This window comes from Argiope bruennichi, chromosome 5 (assembly GCF_947563725.1).
Source record: "Argiope bruennichi chromosome 5, qqArgBrue1.1, whole genome shotgun sequence".
Lineage (NCBI taxonomy): Eukaryota > Metazoa > Arthropoda > Arachnida > Araneae > Araneidae > Argiope > Argiope bruennichi.
The window spans coordinates 128184565-128209644 of NC_079155.1; the positions used below are offsets into that span (position 1 = coordinate 128184565).

Sequence of the window (25080 nt, forward strand, 5' to 3'; positions counted from 1 at the left end):
TATTTTTGAATATGGTGTAATCTATTGAACTTGCGCAATGCATCTTTTCAAAATGATTAGATTATGAAATTCAGATGATCCTACTGCCAAGAATAGCAAACAGTGAGATTCAATGCATGGCTAATTATCTATATGTCTAAAATTTTACACACTTTTCAGAATTTTGCATAATATGAACTTGTGCATTTTGAATTATCACATACTGCACTTTAAGCTGGATTCTGAATCTAAGTAGTGTAAATCACATGCATCAAAACGTATTATGATTATTGTAATTTTTCTGTAATTTTGTCATTAATTGGCTTACTATATCAAATGGCAATTAGTTATGCAGAATTCTAGCTTTTTTTTTTACATAAAACAAAACTAAATGATTTGAGTAACGTATAGACCAAACTAACTTATATTTGGATGAACAGATTCCTTGACGTCCATTCTGCAAACATGTTATTTTATAATCAATTTTGTACATTTACAATAATTTATATTTTAGGATGGCTTAGCTTAGTGTTCAATGATTAAAGAAAAATCAGAACATATCTTTTGCATTAAATTGAATCTATATACAGAAGTTTTTTGAAATTTATTAAGGCAATGTTCTTTTATTTTAGGAATCTCTGACATTTCTGTAAAATTGGAACCTTTTGGTTATGCTAGTCTGGTTTGCGGTCGCCAGTTATTGATTTGGAAATACAAACAAGATGGAGAAAAAAGTGTTGTAAGGCATCTTTATCTTACCCTTATGGTGTTACACATTTTTAAAATGTATTATTTCAAAACGTATTTATTCTCTTCTGCCACCAAGACATAAAGTTAATTCTTAAAGCATATTTTGGGAGGAATTATGTTTCTTTTTGTCATTATATATATATATAATTATAATGTTTTTATTGATTTTCAAAATTTTGGTAGTGACCTTGAAAATATTTATGTATTTTTTAATTATGTTTAATGCAACATTTTTTTTAATTGCAATAATTTTTATTCTGATTAAATTGATAATATTTTTTCTTATTAGCTCTTACAGAATGCTTTTAATCCCCATTTCTTTTTTAAATAAACAACTTTCACTCATTATAGCTTTAATGTGTTCACCTTCTACTTGTATGTAGTATGCAAAACTGGATTGAGGAATTAAGAATTGATAAAATAACTTCATCAATAGGAAGTTCTCAATGAGAATCAATTATACTTTTGCTTTCCCCTTCTTTTTTTATTTTTATGTTACCCCATTTTTATGTTAAATAATTAACACGATTTTTCTTTTTCGTATGTGTTCATTATTTTTCTTATCAACAAAATTATCTTTCTTTCAAACAAAAATGAGTTTATTTTCATTCTATTATATATATATATATATATATAATTTTGCTGATAAGTTTTTTTTATGTATTCTTTGTTTTACATATTTATCTGTATAAAATGCACCAAAAAAAGTGGAATATGCTTTTTTTCTCTTCTAAATATTGCATCTAGGGATATACTAGGGACAATTTTAAAATTTTATAAAATAAGACGGACAATTATATGAAATCACTTTGATTTCTGTGGGGGATGATAGTGATATTAAATGTTTTCATGTTTTTCAAGATGTAAAAATATCAATCAGTAAAATGTTTCTCATATATTCATTGTTTCTGATACAAAATTTTCAGACCTATTCTTGCTTTTAAATATAGATGTACTTAACACAAATTAAGATGGAAATATTTATTTTGAGAATGCAAATTTATTCAATTCAGAAAAATTATCATATATAAATATTTTCTTATAGTATATCATCTAAACATTATGGCTTAAATCTTCTAATCATGTTTAATGATACTCATTTTGATTAGTCAAGAATCACAATTCTGACTTTTTTTTTTTCTTTTTTTTTTTTATAAAGAAAGAAGAACTGAAACTTTAAGATAAAAATATATGTACTGAACTATCAAACAAGAATGTGATTTTTAAAAGAATGACATATTTCAGTAGCAAGTAATGTTTGGAAAGGCTAATTTGTAATTGTAGGCTGTCTTTTTTGTAGAAGAATAAAAACATAATTTTCCAAATTCCCAAACACACTTTCAAAGAAGTGTGTTTATAGAATGAATGATTTAATAATTACAAACTGCAGTGTCCTTATTTCCCCAGTGGGGAAAGGGGGCAGTGAGATATTATACATGAGGTACCGAAAAGACATTTTGGCATATATTCCAACTTACCCTCATGCTAATGTATAAACTTTAAATTCTAAACTCAACATTCGAATACTGACAAAGTAGAGAATATTTCAATGGTACCCATGCACCATTTGTGGAGTCTAGAAATTGTTGCAATAAAGTGAACAACTAAATGATCAGTGTCTAGAATTTTATAATCAGGTCTTAATGCAGAATCAAAATCTTTTTCTTAAACCAAAATTCAAAACCTTTTTTAGAAATGTAATTTGGATAGATGAATGTTGCTTTAATTGACATAGAAATATTTATTTTGGAATAGTGGAAAGCCATTCCTTGTACAAGATCAGTGGCAATTTTCAACAAATATATGGTATGACATTTTCAGAAGTTCATTGGTTTATCTCATTTTATAAATCTGTGTACTGAATGGTTTCCAATATATTCTATTTATTTTTAATTGGAATTGTGGCTGTACTACACTATAAAACACTATTTGGATCTTTGTCAACGGGTTCGAAAAACCTGCTTTTACATCACAAATGCAAATATTTTTTAAATAATGCAACTTTGTCTTTTTAATAATCTCGTAATAATAGCTCAAACGCACTATTTTGTGGATTTTAAACAAGCATGGCTTTGGTGAGATATGTATATGTTGTTGTTGAGTGGCCACTATTGTCTTCATCTTTCAAGTCAAAATTACATGCACTAAACAGCTGTAGGCATTCAATTAAACCAACTCTTGTCCAGTGTCCCCCATTGTTGTTCAACCATCAAATTAGGAGGGAGAAGAATAAGATTATCCTCTGATGTTAATGAAACATTAAAAACTAGAGAAAGATACCTGGCATTAAATTTTTTTGAATGTTGGAATTTGCATTTCAGTGAAGTTTGTGGAGTCTGAAATATATAACACTAGGATTGATATATTTTGTATAAAAATATTTAGACAATCAACAGTCTTGTTTGAAACTGTGGGAGGTAATTAACATTCTGATGATAAAATCACATAGTCAGGTTATAGTTGAAAGAGATATTTTTTATATACAATATTAAGATTGAAAACTTTATTAAAGAAACATATGTTACAAAATGTCCATTTTTAAATAAAATGGGGGGGGGGGGGCATAAGTGTAAAGAATATACAAATCTTGGAAAAACTTACATTATATGCAAAAAAGAAAATAGCCTGTATTAAGCATGTTGAAAGAATTGAAAAAAAAAAATACAATTTCAAAATGACAAGAATAGAAAATTTATGTTAAACTGTTTTAAATAAAACAGGGGGGTTTAATTTATAATTGAGCAGATGGTTTTTGCACTGCAAAAGTCAATGAACAAACTAGTTGAAAAGACAAAGAAAAGTAGAGATTTTCATTGCTTAGAATAAAATAATTAACTTAGGTTTTTACTGAATATTCTAAAAGGATAATTTAAAATATATTATTTGATATTGTTTGTAGATCACTTGTTTGAATTTAAAGATTGATCCATATTTATCATTCAGTTTTTTTCTCTTTATTCTGTCCAGTACTCATCAAAAGTGAGATTAGATATTCTTGTAAGATTCACATTTTTTTAAATGTATTTTGCTGTATAGTTAATGTATTTGTAAAATTAGTACCCAATACTAATTTGTATGAAATTAACATTTAGTAGTAGCTGTGCAATAACTAATAGAAACTCACTTTGAATTATGGTATGGATGCTAATTTATATGAAATTAACATTGAATAGCAGTCGTGTAATGACTCATGGAAACTTGCTTTGAATTGTAAGTTTTGGATTATTAACTGTAAGATAAGCATAATATGGGCTATTAGTCTCTTTTCTTAAGCATGTACAATATGTACAACATTTGATTGTTAATAATAAAAATATTTGTGCCAAAATATGTAATTTTATTGCCCTTGTATTTTTTGTTACTCTTCCCCCCCCCTAAATTCAGTAATTGTGGGAACCATATTCACAATGAAATTACTGTTCCTAAATTCTGAATTGGGTTTTGATTTTCAAAAGTAATGTAGCTGTTTGGTTAGTTCTTTGTTATTGAGTGTTTTGTACCAATTTCATTGTTTTGGGCCCAATTTTATATTTTTCAAAAATTTGTTGTAATTTATAAATTTTTCCCTGCTGGCTTTTTTTTTTTTTTTGAGCTGGCAAAGATTAAATAAATAAACTAAGTCTGTAATTATGTTTGTTTTATAGTTATAATGTTTCAAAATTTTTGTTCAGAATTTATAGTAGGAAGTTTAATGCAATGCAAGGATGATTTTTAGGTCCACTGTAAAGAGTTGACTCTACCTCCAAGTGATCTTGCCCATAAAGCTGAACTCGTTCACCTATTCCAAACAGAAGAGTCTCGGCTTCCATCTGCTTTGGCAGTGTCTCCTGAAGGGCATGTTCGCTACTGGCCCAATATCAATCACGAAGGGTCCTCTGTGGATGCACAACCTCATTTGCAAGGACAGGAATGCTGCTCACTGAGTTCAATTTATGTAAGTTCCTTTTAGGGATTTTTAAATATATGAAGTGCAAAAAGACAGTTGATTAAAAAAAAAAAAGTAACTTTTGGAATGGCCATGTTTTACTCACTCTTATTTTACTTGTTTTATTTCTTGTTTATAATTTTGTAGTATTAAAGCCAATCGCTTCATGTGCATGCTTGCCTTTGAGAATTCATAAAACTTTCATTTTTTTTGATAATTCATAAGAGAAAATAGAATTCTTTAAAATAATTCATAACATGGTTTTTTTTTATTTGGTCTGTATATATTTTAGCAAAATTTTGTATGTTCTATTATGAGTATTAATTTAATTGTGTATGAATTTATCTCTTATTTTTCGTTAATTAGGCAAACTTTTTGATATTAACTATATTATTTGCTTTTGTATATTTTTTTATGTTGTTATATATATATATATATATATATCATTTGTTTGTTCTATGATTCGGTGAATTTTGTATATGATAATGTTATATCATACGCCTATTCACTAGAGGGGGGTACTCTGTGGTAGAACCGAACTTTCCATATGCTTGTTTGAGAATGCACAAACAATTGAGTATGAGGTGAAAGTATAAGAGAATCCTTTTTATGTCAGTTTGCTTGAGCTGTATAAAATGCAAGCTGTGAATAAAATTGTAGATTTAATCTGGATGAATCTTTTTTCTTTTCATTTCCGAAAGTGAATATTTAGCGATTAAGCAAAAGATAGTCAACAGCCTTCTGATAACCATTGTTATTATAATTTTTTTTTCTCTCTCATTCTTTTCTGATATGATAGAATTTTGAAGTTTTATTCATTCAAGCATTCTCACTGATAATATTATTTTTAAAATTCTAAAATTTTGATTATTCATCAATTATTGATTTAATTTCATTTTGATTTTTTACAAGTATTTTAGTAGTGAATTTAAAGGGAAAAATAATTCCAGGAGTCAAAACATTTTTTATTGAATTGTAACTAAAAAATTCAAAAATAGAAATTAATTAAAATAAAAAAAATTATTCTCCATTTTAGTACACTAAGAAAAGTAGGTTTTTAAAAATTATTTGTATTAAATTTATGAATACAATTAATAAAATTAAGTATGTCTTGATATCATAATTCTAGATTTCTATCAAGTTTTAGCCAAAATCAATCTGAAAGATGTCTAACTGTTTGTGTACATTGCTTGTGTCCATGCATTTCAATGCAATAATTGGGAAATAAATTTAACAGATAAGATTTGGCATATATAGTTTTATTTCTAGATTTGTAGATTTTTACAATTTAGTGAATAAAACCTGTTGATGATGTGTTAGTTTGTCTTGCTCTGCATAGTTTGTCTTGTCTGCATGATTACTCAAAAATTATACATTATTTAAATTCAGTATGTTGTCTCCACATCAAATTTAGAAATTTATCTGAAATTTGTTTTTTGTGAAGCAGATGTACAAACTCTTACTTGATTTCCATAATTATGTTACAAGACTTAATCCCAGATGCATTATATTTTGTAAATGAGCCAGATAATCAAGAAGAGAATGTTTTTGCTATTTAAAAATGGCTATTAATTGTTATTGTTACAATTAATATCTGAATCTTGTTGATTAGATTTGTATTAAAATACACAGTAAAAAAACTGCTCAATTTATACATTTGTAGCTATAGGTGTGCAATGCTCTGCACTTAGGATAGGAATGCTGACATAACTTCTGCCTGCTCCTCACCAATGAGTAGTAAGAGAGCACAATGAAAAAATTTAGTTTTGGCAGTAGTTATTAACAGTAGAGTATTCTCTAGTGATCAGACATTGGTTTTGGAAGCAATATATGTATATATATTCATAATCATGTTGATATTACTGCAAAGCTTAGAAAATGGGGTCATTTTGATATATCTTTTTATTTTGGTATGATGATTCCATCATCAACATTGGTGACTGCTGGATTTCATGCCACTACTTCTGGTTTCAATTTGAATTGAATTATATCTATTCCTTAACATGATGACTCGTGAAACTGCAGCTGTGGTAATTCTACCATTTATTCATCCAGATCCATCACTATGGTTTCACGTGTTTGATTACACTTTCGAATTGGCTTCTCCAAAAACTACAAACTAGTCGAAGACGAAATATAAACACATTGTAACTAACATTGCAGACATTGCAACTGTTGTTTGAGATATGATTATCCAACTGGACCCATCTGATCCATATATGGATCTCAAAAATAGTGTTCAGAAATAAAAGCACAAGAAATTCGATGTTTGTTTTAATTTTTTTCTTATGGGATTTTGTTTTAACTAAATTGGGAATGTGTTCGTGAAATCAACACCCTTTAGTAGTTTTTGTGAAATTAGCATCTAGTGGTTGCTGCATGATAAAGATATTTGCATTGGGATCTCAAAACCCATTTTGAGCTACAAGTTTTAGTTTATTAACTGAAGATAAGTATCCTTAGTGCTTTTCCTTAAGCAATTAGAAGTAAAAAAGCAAGAAAGTAATCTCATATTTGAACTTTAACAGTGAAAATATTTTTTTTTATTTTCTATATCTTAAGTATATAATTTATGGCCATTAAATTTTCTAAAAATTGTCCTTGGAAAATAAAAGGTTTACCCCCCCCCCCTGCCTGAATGAGAGTTGGAACCCTGCTATTCTGAAGCTGCTTTTTATTTATTACAATGAAACATACAAGATTAAAATCCTCTTTTTTTATTTTGAGAAGATATAAAATAAATATTTTCTGAAATTTGAGGGAAATTGATAATTGATCAAGTGTTTATCTTTAAATTACATCATACTGTCTATTATTAACATACATCATAATTAAAACTGTTTTTTCCATTTCTTTAGCTGTTAATTGTTTTAGATCATTAAATTATGTACTGTTCATGAGTTTATAATTGTTTTTTTCAACTGACAAGACATGCAAGATGGGATATTTTCTTTTTCTTTTGGATATTTATGAGATAATTATTTTACTACTTGGTTTGGACTTTGTTATAAATTGAATAAAGTATCTTTTTTTTTTTCCATTGTGTTTTTTATTGTGAATTGGACTTTGTGAACTTCATTGATTAGAATAATAAAAAATTAATTCATACTAAGCACAAAACATTACATAGTAATTAAATTAATATCATTAAATTATTTCATATGCAAAGAAAAGATATTTTTTACAAAATAAGAAGCAAGAATAAAAATTCTGCTGTGAAGTTAATATTCAAAGAAAATAGTATTTTCTTGTTTAAAAAATAGCAAAAACATGTTAATGGTAGATTTGATGACAACTATAAATTGGTTTGAATCGCACTTATAAGGAATTTTGAGAAGTTTATTAAGAGAAAAGAAAAAATTGAACTATAAGTGGAATCAGTGTCATTAAAAAGATTATCTCTATAAAATGTTGTAAAAATTATTTTTGTGCAATAAATATTTCTGGTGAAGAATAATTATTCTATTGTATACTTTATTTTTTAATTTCTAACTAGTTTATCATATAATTTCTATTCAAAATTAATATCTTCTCTTAATTATTTTTTACACTTATCAAATAGTCTATTTTTAAAATGATTCTTTTTTTTTTTTTTTTTTTTTTTCAGCCTTTGGGATGTGTCTTAGCTACAACAAGTAGTTCATTAATTATAATTACTCCAACCATAGGAGATGGTCAGGTATATTCCTATTTATTTATTAAAATAGTTTGACAATACATTGTTATTATGAAAATATTTCTTTCAACATTGCAGCTGAACTAAATTATGCATTTTTGCCAAATGTAAATATTTCTTTAAAATTTGTCACTTTTTTTTATTATTTTTTCTGCATTTTTAGATTTTAAAATATATATACAATATTTGATTGAAAAGGAAAGTCGATTTTCTTATAATAAATAACTATTTTATTGAATTATATATTGTCCATTTTAGTCCAATGCCTTTTGCCATCTTTCTGACAGTAGCATGATTCCACACTCATAACATTTTTGTCCTTTGCTTGGCAAAAAAACGGATCCAGATGATTTTTGACTTCCTCATTTGAAATAAAGATTTTACGGTCTAAAAAATTTTGTAGAAAAAAAATAATCAGAAGGAGCTAGATCTGGAGAATATGGTGGATACGGCAATATATCTCATCAAAGCTGTGAAAGCGAGTTACTAAACTTGTATGATGTCTTGCATTATCTTGGTGGGAAAACTGTGTCTTTTCTATTAAGTGAATAATTCACTTGTCCAACTACTAACAGTACATTTCAATGTTTGAAATCCCACCAAACAAATTGGTAGGATTTTTTTTACCCCTCCTGATGAGTATTGGCTTTTAAAATGCTATGAGCCTGCTCAGCTTTGTCCCCAGTGATGATGATCTTCAGAAATGGATAATTTTCTTGGCATTTGAGAAGCAAATCATAGACGTCAATGCAAAGGCAGAAATTTCTTTCTGTAAGAACATGAGGAATACATAAGAGCATAGGTGTTTTAAATGATCATGAATGGTCGAATTTAATAAATTGAATATCTCAATTACCTCATGAGTTGTTATTTGTCAGTTTACATCAATAATGTCTTTTTTTTTTTTTTTGTGGCTTCCTTCATCAGCTTCAACTGGCCTTTCAGAATGTTGTGCATCTTTAACATCAAAATTGTCAAATCAGAATTTTGCAAACCAGTTTTGGCACCAGTTTTGCGTTTTGTCAATGCATCTTCTCCATGCATAGATAATTTTTTTCTGGCTTGAGCAGCACTTTTACTTTTTTGATAGTAAAAGGGTATGCTGAAAATGCTGCTTTTCACTTTCAATATTTGAAAGGACACCAACCAAAACCTACTGTGTGGTACCAATCGAACATTTTTACTAGCAGGACTTGCTATATTAACTGTTAAAATATATAATGATTATGCATCTTAAGTGTGAAGATAGCTGTGAAAAAATACAAGTCCTCTATTGGGAAAAAATGAAATTACTTTCCAAACAACCTAATATATAAAATATTATGATAAATAAAAACCTCTTATCTTCTATAACTTCAAATGTAATGAAAATGAGAATATTAGGTGAAAAATGATTTTTAAAAAATGCTAAAAACTAGTTTTTTCCATAATTTATCTATAACTTTTAAAAGAAGTTGCAATTTCAATAATTAATTAAATTTTGTAACTTAAAGAAAAATAAATAAAATGATTTAAGATATCTATAATTCCACTCGATAGGAAAGTCATCACTATGGTTAAAATAATCTTCTCTGTACATAGTAACATAATTTTTTTTATTATGTTTAAATTGTCATAAGATCTTCATTAAAATCTTATTTATAATTCATATACTTTTGATTGAAATTTTAAGAATACATGTTTTGCAATTTTGATTTCTTAAACATTCAAACTATTTATGAATATTTTAATATTTTTAGTTAAAATAAAATTTTGATGAGAAGCACATTTCTTATTGAAAAGTGGCAAATAAGAGAAAGACAAATACATTATTAAGTTTCCTTCAGTTACAAGATGGGTTGTTCCTTGATACCCTTACCCTCATAACAGTCAGCTTTATATTATATTTAATGATAAAATAACAGTTATGTAAACTTATTTCATGTTTTAAAAAGTGTTCTGTTTTTGCAAACTAAAAATATTTCTTAAAAAAAAGCATTATCAAATGTAGATTTGTATTTCATTAATTCATTCTATATTCCAGCCAAATGTTATTTGCCGTACACTCACTTTACCACAAGGAGTATTGGCTGGGATTGGTCGCAAAGTTTCATCTTTCATTTTTGGTGTCATTCCATCTCAAACTTCTGAAACAGTAAGAATAACTACTTTTTCATGTACTTCTATGCAAGTCCTGATTAAGTAAATTTGATCTCATTTTACAATTTTTATTTGATTAATTTATATATTACCTATTTTCAATGAGTTACTGGTTAACTGAAAATATTGATTGTGTTTAAATTCTATTAAATCTTTTATGCATGATTTTGATACTCATGATCATCTCAAAAAAGTATTTTGAAGCATCAAATTGTGATAGATATTAAAGTCGCATTATTCAATAACCTTGTTTTATCAATTTTGTTGTTAAATCCTCCTGGATTAAGTAAAAATTTAACAGTCCAAATAATATATCTTCCTATTTCATGCACAGTAACTTTAATTTCTTATTATTTCTGAAGTAAATTGTGCAGATTATAAACAGAATGTTTCTTCCATAGGGGAAAAAAAAGGTACAATTAAATATCTATTTATCTAACTATATATATGTATATATTGCACCTCGTAATTGAGGATGAGAAGCTTCCGGCATGGTGGTTTGATCTCTCCACCCTGGTGAGTATATGAAAAAGTAGGGGTCTAGTTCCTCCCATCGATGACGGGAAGTATTTCCATAGGGAAGGATTGTACCATGGCCAGTGATGGCCCTTAAGACTTGCCCATATTTTCCACGGTTGCGGCGGTCCAGTCATTCCATTTTTTTTTTTTTTTTTATCTGTGTGCCTTTGGGCAAGTCAGAAGGTCAGTCTATGACTATACATACATATACATGTATATATATAAGGCTAATGTGTGTGGTACAGAAATCGAGCTTATTACTAACTTTTGAATGGCCACAGCCAAATATAAACAAAATATCATATGAATTTAGACTTCTTCATTCATTAAACATTTTTATGGCTGTACTGAATCAAACACTTCATTTGGCTAATCTATGGAGCTGCAAAATATTATTAGTGTTCTGAAAATAGCTCATCATGTCAACAAAAAGGGCAGTCAACCAGAGGAAAGAAGATATAAAAGAAATTGGCTTCAAACAAATGCAAAAATAGGAACCGCTGGCAGATAAATCTGTGTGTGTATGTGTGTGTGTCTCTCTCTGCACTTCTTTTACTATTAGATCACATCTTCCATTAATCCTCAATCTTAATGATTACATCTATAATGTTATGAAGAACAAAAGATATGCTGAAGAATTCTATGCATACTTCTCCATAAATCAAAAATGTTTTCCATTTATGCAAAAAAAAAAGGATACAGTTGTGTTTTTGCTTTTAAAAATAAAAGAAAAAATGCAATTATGTAGGAGCTGAAATTGGATTCAAATTTCATTGCAAATAATATATAAAAATATCATTTAGAAAATTATCAATTTGAATTAAAGTTCTGCTCTACTATTAAATTAATATTATTTAAAAATAATGATTTTATAAATTTGAAGATGGTGGAAAATTCGGTTTGTTTGATATCAGTTCCTAAAGCAGGATTGCCACAGCACCAGGAGAAGTGGGAAAATACAGGGAATATAAAAATAATCTAAGAAACAGAGATAAATCAGGGAAATTTGAAAATTCCCATAAAAATATAAGAAATTTTAAATTCCTTAATTCTTTTTTTTTTTTTTTTCCCCTCTCTAATAAAATGCTGATATCTGAATGTTGCAAGAATAAAAGCGAATAGCCACAGCACTAAAAGCAAAATAACTGAACAATCACAGAAACATTTTTTCTATGTACAGCAGTCTGATTTCGATTTCAGAAATAATTGTTTTCTTCCCATGAAATTCTTAGATTGAAGCTAATGAGGATGTGCGAGAGAATGGAATAAATTTCTATGTGGGAAAGAGGAGCAATATTCAATATGTGGAAAAATTGCTGTAGATTTAGTCACTCGCACATAAGTTTATCGAATAGTCTGTTTATTATTTGAAAAACTGTAAGCTTATTCAGTGTAGATTAGAAATTTTTTAAACAATTGGCTGCTTGAAATAAATATTTAACATGGACTGTACAGATAAAAATATCTATCCTGATTTTGTTGAATGGGTTAAAGAAGTTCCACAAAATCCATTTGCTGCGTATTGCTTTTTAGAAGATAATAAACAAGTTATATGGAAAAACTAGGCACTTATTAGTCATGCCAAAAGAGGAAAATATACAAAGTTTTATACCAATTTAAAAAATCAACATTGATATTAGACTTAGTATCTAAAAAGAATACATCAGAACATGATACGTGAAGTACGAAAGCGTCCAAATGTCAAATTTTATGTCCAGAAATGAGCCGATTTCAAACTGTTCCAGAATAATCATTTAAAACTGAACTTTAATTGACTTGTTGTGTTACATTTATTTTTTAATTTCTTTAATAATATAATGAAAATATTTTCTCTTATGCTTTCTAATAGTGAAATAGCCGAAAAATGTGTGTTAGGTTTTACAAAATTTCATACATTGTTTCCAATTAGCTCCATTTTTTTCTCCCCGCAATATGTTTAGAAAACTTTTTTTTTTTTTTTAAATGTGTAATATACTTTGATGAAGCTTTGAACAGCATTTAATGAAAATGCTAAATGGATTTTATTGTAAGATATTGGTGTGAATCAATCAATAGTGTCTTCACAAGATATTGGAAATTTTAGATCTAATCTAATAATTTAGATTATTGGATCTTTAGATCTAATTTTATATCTATACTTTCGGACTGCACATAATCCGTGGAATGTTTAAGTATGTGCATGTATTAAATGGAAAGTAGATGTTATTGTAAAAGCAATGTATAAAATATTTTTAAAAAGTCCATCTAGCCATGCCGATTTCCTGCAAGTTACAGTTCTTCTGAATTTCTATTGTGTGTGTGTGTGTGGTTTTTTTTTTTTTTTTTTTTTTTTTTGTTCATTTGTTTCCCTATGTTGGGTTGAAAATGTCAATTTTTGTAGATGTGTTCTAAAAGTTTTTTCCATCTTAAAGAAATACATAGATTTCTTTTAAAAATATTTTGCCTGGATCTGCCACAAGTGATATAATAAATGCTTGTTAAAATTACCTTCTCTTATATTGCTAATATTCCTAAGCCATTTCTTAAAAAATTTTAGACATATAAATATGGAAATGCTTTTTTTTTTATCGTGATATATGCTTTTCTTATATGGAAATCTTTTCATACTTGTTAAACAGTTAATGAAAAATATTGTTAAAATATGCATAGTTGAGGAAGCAAAAACATTAGACAACTTATTTTTGATAGAGCTTGATGATGCCGAGAAAAAAAATATTTGGGAATATTATTTGGAGTGGGATAGTTACTATACTTACTGATATAGTTACTACAAGTTAGTTGATTACTAGTGGAGTTATTGAAACTGAACAAAAAAATACTTTTTTGTAGAGTTTTATGCTTTTGAAGACTATTATAAAATTATTTGAATGCATGTGCAAAAATTCTGATGTTTTAAACGCTGCATCTTGTTTAAATCCACATTTATTGAACAATGCATTATTGTGTGAAAAACGAATGGCAGATTTGCTTCATCTTCTTTATTCAAAGCAAGTAAATACAGCAGCTTTATTCATTTAATGAAAAAAAAAATCGTTTAGATTTCTATTCTAAAATTTTGAAATCCAAAGAATTTCCTGATTTTTGGGAAGTTGTAAAAGTAATTCTTGTGTTGTTGCATGACAATGCGATTGGGGAAAATGGATTTAGTATGAACAAAGATATGCTTATTTAAAATTTGAATGGAGATTCTTTAATTAATCTGTGAATTGTGTATGATATTACAAACTTTTATGGAGGTGTTTTAAATCCTCCGATTTCAAAAGATTTGCTTCAGTATACTAAATTAGAATGTGTGGGGAAATGTGAAGCTTTAGAAGAGCAGAAAATAGGGTAAAGAACTGCTCAACAAATCAAATGGAATTGTTGCAAAAAAAAAAAAAAAAAATACTGATCATTGGAAAATCTGGCTAAAATAGATAAAAATAATCTTGCTTCATAATGTTTATGTTAAATAATTATTAAATGGTTTGTATCATGATAGAAAAAATGTAATTTTGCATTTTATTTCATTCGAGTCCTTAATTTTGCATGACTCTTATTTGAAGAGTATTAGAGGTTATCTATATTTTCGTCCCCTTTAATATGTAAACTTTGTCTTGTTGAATTATTGATAATAAATAAAGAGAAATTGTTTTTTCTGTATTTAAATGTAAAGATTCTTTTAATATGCTATTATTCCAAGTGATGTTAATTGTTGCTTCCTTCCTTAGCTTTTTTCACTCATTGAAACTAGTGAGTATTATAATTCCATTATAATTAATATAAACGCTGTACACGCATTTCTTCTTATATTTCATATATATACAGGGAAAACACAGGAAATTTTTTCCCCCAGATGCAACCCTGCTGAAGTCATCGATGAAAATTTCTGCATTTTGCTTAATTTTTAGCAAAATGAAATTTAAGTAATTTTAAGTAAAATTTCGAAAAATAAAAATATTTCTGAGTGCACATTTCCATCTGTCAAATTTGGTAGATCCATGCCCAGTAATCTTGCATATAGAGCATTAATAGACATAGATTATCATGACTTATTTTTGAATAAAAAATAAAATCTACTCTTTATTTATCTCTGAGCAGAAAACATCAAAGATTGCATGCAAAATCAAAGTATTCATCATTCTGTAGAAATCATTTCAAACAAATTTGAATAAGCTATTCTAGATTAAATATGAACTAAGTTCTTCTTTTAATACCTAAAAACACTCTGCTCATTTTCTTTTATATATATATACATATATATATTCATTAAGCACAATATTCATGCTTTATCTTTAAAAAGTATTATTTTGTAGCATTCATACAAACAGAAATATTTTCAAATTTGAGAAATAAGTTATCTATATATAATATTATATTGAAGAAAATCTAATTAACATCTAAAAATAAGTGTAGTAAAATTTTCCCATATTTGGAGATATTTAATGAATTTTAAAAAACTGATAGTTTAAATTAATTGAATTTTCAGTACTTTTCTCTCTCTTTTTATACACTGAGTAGCCAAATTATTATGATGACCTGACAGTTTATGCAAAATGAGTTATTGTGTCACAGTGTAGAGGGTGAGATAGCTACAAAAAGGCAATGCAAGACAAGTGAACCATCAATTGCTCTGTGTTACGTGTGTAGATATGGGCAAACAAATATGACTTAACTGAGTTTGAATGCGGGATGATTGTAGGTGCTCGCAGTGTCGGAACCAGCATCAGCAAAATGGCTACTTTTGTGAAGTTTCTGAGAGCAGAGGTTATTAATGTGTACAGAGAGTGGACTACCAAACAGAAAACTGGGTCTCAACTTCAGACTTGTAGTCGTCACAGGCTACTGAATGCTGGAGCTGAAAGGAGACTTGCCAGAGTTGTAAACTCCTACAGAAGAGCAATTGTGAACGTCTCTGAGCGAACTGTGCGGTGCACAATACACTGTATAGGCTATGGGAATCGACGACCTGTTCAAAAATCTCTGCTGTCAGCCATGAACAAGAGCAGATATCTCCACTTTGCAAAGGTTCATAAAGATTGAACAGTAGATGACTGGAAAAGGGTCATGTGGTCTGGTGAGTTGCATTTTTAATTACACCATGCAGATGGCAGGGTTCGAATATGGCGAAAACAGCACAAAAGCATGGATCCCAACTGCATTGCCACAAAACTTCAAGCTGGTGTAGGCAATATTATGGTTCGGGGGTTGTTTTCTTGAAATTGCATGGGTCCTTAGATTACTGTGGAAAAATGTCTGAATGCCGAAAGGTATTTAAGTGTTCTCGCAGATCAAGTGCAACCTGTTATGTTAATGGTGTACCCTGCCAGGCATGGATACTTTCAGCAAGATAATGCTCCTTGTTATACAGCAGGTATTGTTGTCAGATGGTTTGAAGAACATGACGCTGACTTTACCTGCCTTCGTCGGCCCACACAATCACCAGATTTCAATCCAATTGAGAATTTGGAATGAGAATGAATGGGGCATCAGACAGCTGGATCCAGTGCCATTCAATCTGAAGGAACTGGAAAGTGCAGTTCATCGGATATGGGGTCAAATTCTTCCTACCACCTACCAACATCTCGCAGAATCTATCCCAAGAAGAGTGTGAGCAGTATTACGGCTAATGGCGATCCAATACTGTATTGAGCGGGTGGTCATAATAATTTGGTCACTCAGTGTATATATATATATATAATATTTAATACCTCATTTAATAGTTTTGTTTTTGTTAAAATTCAAATTTTATTATTTCTTATGTATATTTCAATTGTCTGATTTATTTCTTTTGACTTTAGAAACAACTTAACAGAGTTCTGTCTACTCCAGCTGTTGATGGTGATTATTTTCTTTACGTTTTGAGTAACAGCTGTGTGCAGAAATGGCATATTGCAAAGGATAGAAAGGAAAATTATGATCAAGTAATCATTAATCATTTGATATATTGTTAATAATTCTGTCAGAGAAAATAATATCCTGGTTGTATGCATTGAATTCTGACTATTTTTGATAACAAGGTCTCCTAAGGCACATTCACATTTTTTTCTCTTCCTTTACTTTTCTATTTAGTTCACAAAGCTCCATAGAGGGAAAAAAATTGTGGTTTTCAATTTTTAGCAGATTTTTCGTCTTATCAAATCATTTAAATCTCTTTTAGAGTGTGAAAGTTCAAGTGAATTGTATTTGGCTAATCAGTATGTTCCTAATATGTGTGAATAAAGTTAAAATGCTTTGTTTATGTTTATTTAAAATATGCTTTTGTTGTTATTCCTAATTACTGAGTTGTGAACTTCCCAAACATCTCTTAAGTATCAGCTCATTTTGTACTTTTCAAAAATAGAATTAAAATTAGAAATTACACATTACTTCTGAGAACATAACATACAGTTTTAAATATATATTTGTCATATATATTTAAAAGTAACTACATTATTTATTAACTACATTAAATTTATTAATGTTATATGCAAACATAGTTAAATGTATAAATTTATTTGTAGTGGACCCTGTATAGGGCTTCTTTAGAACATTGCATATTTGCTGGTAACCATCCCTCACGGTAAAGTTCTGCTCTATTGGTATTAAAAATTTCAGTTAGTTGCTTCGATTTATAACTGTTTCTTTACAATGTGATGCTAATTTCATAAATTATTCATTTGCATTAACATAGTAGGTTAATATACAAATTATTAAAAAAATTTATGAAAAATTTGAGATTTAATTGAATTTAAATGTTTGTTTACAATTGTGTATTATTTAACAGTTGTTACCATATTTACAGAGGGTTTCTTTATTATATAAATTTTTAATTTGTCCTGTAATTTTTAATGATTTTTTTTAATATATATTATGTTTCAAACAGAGAAGGCAAATATTTTGTAAAAAAAGCTTTAAAGTTAAAAAAAAAAAAAAAAAAAAAAAAAAAATGGAAGAGGAGGAGAGACAATTTTTTTGTTCTGAGATACTGCTTTTTTATCCTCAAACTGGATATTTCATAAAAGATGATTTTCTATCGGTTTTTTACCATATTTTCTATTGCAAAAGGCAATTTTAGAACTGTACTGAATAATGTCAATCATTCTGTCTTGCAGATTTAGTATCTGTTGTTAGATTTTTACGTGCATCTTTAAAAAAAAAAGTAACAAAGATTTTTTAATATCACTGATTGTTTTTATAAAAAATTGGATGCAAAATGAGTAATTTAATTTATGCAACAACCATCCTGTGTATGAGAGATTGTCTTTGCTTTGTTGTCAAGATTATTAAAATAAGGATTTCAAAATATTAGACTTGTTATATGGAGACCAGCTATTTTAATGGAATTATGTTAATTTTATATTTTGAAGAATCAAAACAGTAAACTTGCCTGAATTTTATAATAATTGCAGCAAAAAATAAACATTTATGACTGGATTTTTTACATATATATATTTTGTTCAATACAGAGAGTTTATCATTTAAATTTGCATGTAATTTTGCTATTTTTATTTATAATATCAACCAGCTACTCAAGAGATACTGATTTGGACGTGCATAAATTTAAAAGAAATATGGAATTTAAAGTCAGATATCAAAGTGGGCAAAATTCTTCCTTTTTGAGAAGTGCCTGATATTTAATTTAAGCACATAATAAACTATTTAATTACATTATATAAGTTTCTTAATATTTATATTTTAACTTTTAGCTGCTGTTTGAAATAGATCTTGATCGAGAATTAAAACAAAGTTATGTTGAAGAATTATTTGTGAGTATTGAATTTTCGTTTTTACATTTGTATTTAGAAAATTAAGTATCTCACTGCTATTGTATACTCTGTTTCACCCTAACTTGGCAGTATTGTAAAAGGCAGAAAATGTGACGCTCCGAGTTGGGAAAGAGTTCCCCATCAATTCCGACTTTAAAATAGTTAAAATGCTCAGAAATTTATCAAATAATATCATAAATTACAGAAATCCTTTTTTTTATCAGTATATATTTAAAATTATTCTCAAGTTAGAAGTGTTTATCTGTTAAGTATTTTGTAAATAAAGCGAACGAATAAAACGAAATGATTGACATAATGAATTCCACTTTGGCTAGAACCGGTCTTCAAGGTCAAATATTTGGCGCGCTTTTCTTTTACGTCTCCGCCAACTCAACTTCATTCAGTTCGCAACCATTATCATCTTTCGTACTTTTTTATTCTCGCTTTTTTACCAGCTGATATTTTTGATACTATTAATCACATTAGTAGTTATTAGTTTTGATTGTTGAATATTTATTCGATTCGTTATTTCTATTCACTTCTAAAATGTCTGAAAAAGAAAAAGTGTTATCACCGAATACGCTGTGCACACCTTCAAGACGAGTGAAATCAACAAAAAGTACAACATGAAAACAGAAATAAAGGCATCCAGTCCTTTAAGTACCCCTGGAAAGAAGCGACCAGGCTCAGTAGGTAAACATTCAGGTCTTGTAAAATATGATGATTTTACATTATCCTGTATCTGACGAAAAATCCATGCATTTATTCGTAGAAATGAGATCCCAACATTAGATAAAGTTTTAAAAGATGTGAACGATGATACAGATATCTTTTCGAAAAACATTAACCGAACTACGCTTTACAGAATATTGAAAGATTTAGGGTTTTCTTTTGAGAAACGAAACGAAATGAAATAACTTTAATTATTTATTAAAATAATGTATCAATAATATTGAACAAAATAATGAAAATAAGGAAAAAATTAATTCTCTGATTTAAAATGATAATATAATAAAGTTAATAAATATTTACTATTTGGCGAAAAATTTGCGAGATAAAGTTCCGCCAGCGATCTGCATTTCTAGTAACTTCATAGTTTAAAGTAACCGAGTTCCCCTCACAGCGACTGTGATTCGGCATGCCTAGAATATACACTACTGCCAAGTTAGGGTGAAACAGAGTATAGAATCAAATTCTACACATTATGTATAATAATGATTAATGCAGAATAATATTTTTCCATTTCATGTAGAGGTCCTTAAGTTTTATTAGAATTCATAATTAAAAATATATCGTTTTCAAACTATACTTGTATATTATTATAAATTACAATATCTTATTATGCAATGAGTTTTGTCTTATCTTTCCTGTTATTTATTTTTAATTTTTTTTCAGAGTAATGATTCCAGTATTATATCCAACTTGGCAACATGGTGTTTAGATATGCAACTTTATCAGTGAGTTTTAGATTTTAATTTCTTAATATCGATATGTCCTCTTTATTCCTCATAATATGTTACCTCTTAAGTGCAGAAATCAATTAATCTGCAGATCAGCTAGGTAGGAGGATCCATTAAAGTGTGGAAAATTGTTTCATTTCTCAAATTATTTAGGGGATTTTCAAATTAACTAGATAATCAGCTCATTACCTACTAGAAACTTGTTAATGTGAAAATAAGATCCCTGCTGGAATAACAATAAACTTTCTTTCCGCTTAAATTAAATGTTGTTTATTTATATTTTTATATCTGAAAAATTAAGTTGATACAATCAACACAATAGTTAATAGAATCAATCATCAATCAATTGGAAAACTATAATAAAAAGAATGAAATAGTTTAATATATTATTACAATACAGGGAATAAATTTGTGAAACATATGAAATTATGCTTACCTATTAGTGTAGTCTAGAGATTGGTGGTACCTTGAATTGCATAGCAACTGGTTTTTGCAACAAACACATTTATTTGTGGTACATTTAGAATTACAATAACATTTTTTGAAACCCCCACACAATTATAGACAGAAATAAATTTGAAAATAGAATCAGTTATACAATTATAAGAAATAAAAGCAACTGGTGATAGCATTTAAATTCCAATAAAAGATTAGATATATAATGTCTTTAAGGGTAATTTCAATGTATTGTTACGAATTCTGTAAATTGGTGTAATTTGTCTTATGATAATGAATGTTATATGTATCCAATTGTATTTCTATAGCAAGTCGCCAAATTGGCGAGATATTGGCTCATTGGCGATGTTTTAGGCAACTAATTTTTGTCGCCAAATTTGGCGACATTTCGCCAAGTTTGGCGACGGAAGTTGGAAACGGCGACAGAGAGAATTTTCTAGAGGGATCCTGATTTCTTGAATTATCTCCAAGGTTCTGGATTTTTCTAATATGACATAACTTCCTGTTAGTGACGTCACTTCCGGCAGAGAGCATATAAAAACAAGCACGAAAGATTAGGAGTTGGATTGGAGCCTTAGACAGCAAGCAAGCTGTAGGCTGGTGACTGAGCTATTGAATGCGCAGTGTTATTCTTGTAGTCTTCGTTAAATAAATAGCTTTATTTATTTTTTTTAAAAGGATTCTGCTTATTGAATTTACTCTAAGCACATCGCAGGAAATTCGTAACAGTATTATTCTTAAAAGAGGAAAGGAAATTAATATTCCAAAAGAAAGCAATGAATTCTATAAACAAATACTTTATTATTATAATAATTTGAGAAAACTAAAGGTATTCATTTCTTTACAATAATCAAACCATTTCTAAGAATGTCATTTTTAATAATTATTTTTGTAACATCATTAACATTTTTCACATATTATTGCAGAATTTCTATATTAAAATTTTCTTTATTGGTTAAATTTAATAACATTTTAAATTATATTTTTTTGATGAAAAAATTTTTAAACTTTTTTGTTTAAGAAATGCAAAAGAATAATTCTTATAAAAGTCCAGATATATTTATAACTGGTCACCTTTTGTTCATCAGTTGGTATGCTTGAATTAATGGCTGCAAAAAATTTCATTTAAATATTTTGTGTAACCTCCATAATCACTCCAAAATATTCTTATACTTAAAAATTTGATGAATATGTAACTCATGTAATTTTGGGTATTTTACACAATTCTGTTTCTTGTGCTATGAGTTTTCCTAATTTCCTGTGTTTGTCTTTATAAATATATCACAGAAATTGTAACAGTGTTTAAAAGCAATTGCTTGTTGAAAATTTTTCAGCATAACTTAGTTCTGATTTAATGTGAAAAATAATTCTAATCTTCATATCTTGATCATCAAACCCCCGGGGGGTGGGGCACCTCGAAATGAGGATGAGATGCTTCCGGCATGGTGGTTGGATCTCGCCACCCTAGAGGGTACACTAATAGGTGGGGGGATCTGACTCCTCCCATCGATAACGGGACGTACTTCCTTTGGGGAGGGTTGTACCTTGGCTGGTGACGGCCCTTAGGACTCAACCACAGTTCCTGCCAATGTTGCTGTTGCGGTGGTCCGGTCATTCAGTTTTATGGTTTAAATCTGTGTGCCTTCGTGGTGGGTCGGAGAGTTGGATGGTTCACTTGACTATCCTGATCATCAATTTGCATACCTGTTATGGATTAGTCAAGATTCTTATTTTAATTATACACCATTGCATGAAGAAAGACAGGATATAATAATTGTCACAATAAAGAAAATTATCTGAATGATATAAAGATTATTTCTGTGTTGTAATATTTTTTTGAAGCTATGCTGAAAAATGTCAAAATTGTAAACTAATTTTGAATGGGTAAAATTTTAATTAAAATTTCAAATGAAATAAATTTTGGAGTGCACATTCTCGCCATCCAAAGTATATAATATGTCAAGTTTGGTAGCTTTAATTTTAATTTTTATTATTACTAGAAATAGATGGTTATAGGGAAATCAATTTATTGAAATAAAATAATTGTTTGTTTAAACAAAGCTATATATAAATATAGATCTGTAGTGTTATTTTTTGCAATGAATTTATCATTTTTTGCTTCTTTTTTTCTGTATTTTTTATAATGAATTTTAACCCTATCAATTGATACAGAGCAGTTTATTTAAAATAAAGGGGTTATTCAAATTTTCTTGAATCATTAAGAGTAAGAATTTGTGATATATACATGCAAAAACCACTTTTATTTATGTAAGAAATATCATGATTTTATTACAATAGGAAACTAATAGTTAAAAATGTGTATAACTTTGATGGCTTTCTAGAATTGTTGACTAATTCATAATTTCATGAAAAGTGCATAATAAATGTTTAAATTTTAAAACATTTACAGTACATAAACAATTTTTAAGTACCTTGAAAGTGCTTAATTTTGAAAAAAGTTTCTTAAAGAATGCTTTATTTTCTTGAGGAGTGCAAAGAGAAGTTTTTGTTTTGTTTTCCCCCATGTTAAATATGATAATTCGAAAGCATTGTTATAAAAGCATGCTTACCAGATGTATCGAGAAAGAAAACCTACAAAGTGAAAAATCCAGAGATTCTAGTACATATTAAGATAATGCTTAGTGAGCTTTTTTTCCCCTCACTCCTTCTTTCTTCAACGATATGCATTGCAATTTGTTGAAAAACTGGAATAATTATTTGGAAAGGGCAGTACAAAATATTTAGTCTACTCTATTTGTTGTGACTCGAAAAACGTTCAATTTTTAATGTTTTAGATGTTGAAGAATTTATTTAAAACATGCTTAGTAAGTGAAAGAAGAAAATGCAGATTGGTTCTGATCAGGAGAAAATAAGAATATGGCAAGATGAATTTATAGCACGAAAAAAATATATTGAACATGGGAAAAGCTGCTCTAAAAACATTACAGTAAAGTCTCTTTACTTTAATCATTCAATAATTATTCTCATTAATATGTCATTTTAGAACAATCTCTTAAATAATCTATTAAAGGGATTTTTTTGTCCTATATTGAATTGTAATTAATTGCAGTATGTAATTACGTTAGTCAATCACATAAAATGTTTTATGAAGATATTTTAACTTGAAGCCATAAGTTTTCAATGATTTTGATTTCTGTTGCAATGTTTTTTTTTTTTTTTTTTTTTTAATGTTCCCATTCATTTGAAAATTAATTATTAAACCAATCCTACCAAATTTTAGTTTTTACTGTTAAGACTGCTAGGGGAAAAGAACTGTTAGATCAGGTACTTAAAATTTTTAAAGAAATTAAAAACGTTTTTCAAATCTTTTATTGTTTATGATTCAGATTCTAGCATTTGATAACAATTTTTCTTTTTCTTAAAATTTTTTCTTATAACTCTTATGGATACTTTTCCCCAGTTTCTCTTTGCATTTAAAGTTCTGTCTTGATTGACAGAGCAATGCATAAATGATTAAAGTTAATGACATGAAATTTGAAGCCACTTTTTGGGTATTAAAAAACCATTTAGAATTGATTTTCCAAAATTTTAATTAGAAGTTTAATTACAAAATTAAAACAGGATTCTGCATTTTTTTGCCATAACATGAAATCATATTATCACACAAAAATTATTTTTATGCAGTTTAAAAGTCAAACAGTAGGCTTTCTATTATACTAATTTTTGCTTAAATGAATGCATTTTTAACTTTAGTTTTTAGTGATTTTTGAAAAATTTCTTTTGGACACAATTTGTAAGAATGATTTTTATTCTAATGAATTTCAAAACAATATCATTGCTTCTTTGAATCGTTGGGCCACATTTATATTATTGCTGTTAATGCTGCAATAAAAGGCAGGGGTGCGTTCTTGATTTAGTTTTAAAAAATTAAGAAGCTAATCGAATAAGATTCTTTATTTGAGAAATTTTTAAATTTTTAAGCAGTGTTCGCAAGTGAAAGTTTGAAGCAGCATTTTCGGGACTGTCCCCCCCCCCCCCTTTTAACAACATCTTATGCATCCTGTGTAAATTTTGTGATTTTTTTTATTTACTTCAAAAATGTTAGTAAATAACAAATTTAACTGAAAAATTGAAATTAAATAGTGTTCTTTTTATTTCAGGTCTGGAGTAATGATTCTTACTGCTGGTACTGTACCTGTCAATTCGGGAGGCAATGTTCACTATGCTTTTGGTAATTATTATTGCTTTTTATTTGATATGATTTTTTTTCCACCCTAATGGGTTAGCTTTGTAGTATGCAAGAGTGTTTTAATCTTCAAGCATAGCTTTTCAGAAAAACTGGTTTAATTGAATCTGAATATAATACTTAATTCTTATGTTTTAGCTTTTGAAGATGTAGGGAAAATAATATAAACCATAATCAAGAATAAAATAGCGTTGTGAAATATATAGCAAGGTTCAATTTAATTCATTCAATTTTCAATTCAT

At 28.2% G+C, this 25080-nt stretch overlaps 1 protein-coding gene across 1 annotated transcript in view; it reads left to right on the top strand.

Annotated features, from left to right (window-relative positions):
• LOC129969572 (nuclear pore complex protein Nup133-like) overlaps positions 1 to 25080 on the top strand; it is an 83534-nt gene that overhangs the window by 4738 nt on the left and 53716 nt on the right. The window contains exons 3-10 of the mRNA XM_056084203.1: positions 612 to 718; positions 4445 to 4663; positions 8262 to 8333; positions 10354 to 10464; positions 16769 to 16891; positions 18656 to 18715; positions 20111 to 20172; positions 24753 to 24823. Of these exons, the coding sequence (XP_055940178.1) occupies positions 612 to 718; positions 4445 to 4663; positions 8262 to 8333; positions 10354 to 10464; positions 16769 to 16891; positions 18656 to 18715; positions 20111 to 20172; positions 24753 to 24823 (825 nt within the window). The remainder of the gene's footprint in view (positions 1 to 611; positions 719 to 4444; positions 4664 to 8261; positions 8334 to 10353; positions 10465 to 16768; positions 16892 to 18655; positions 18716 to 20110; positions 20173 to 24752; positions 24824 to 25080) is intronic.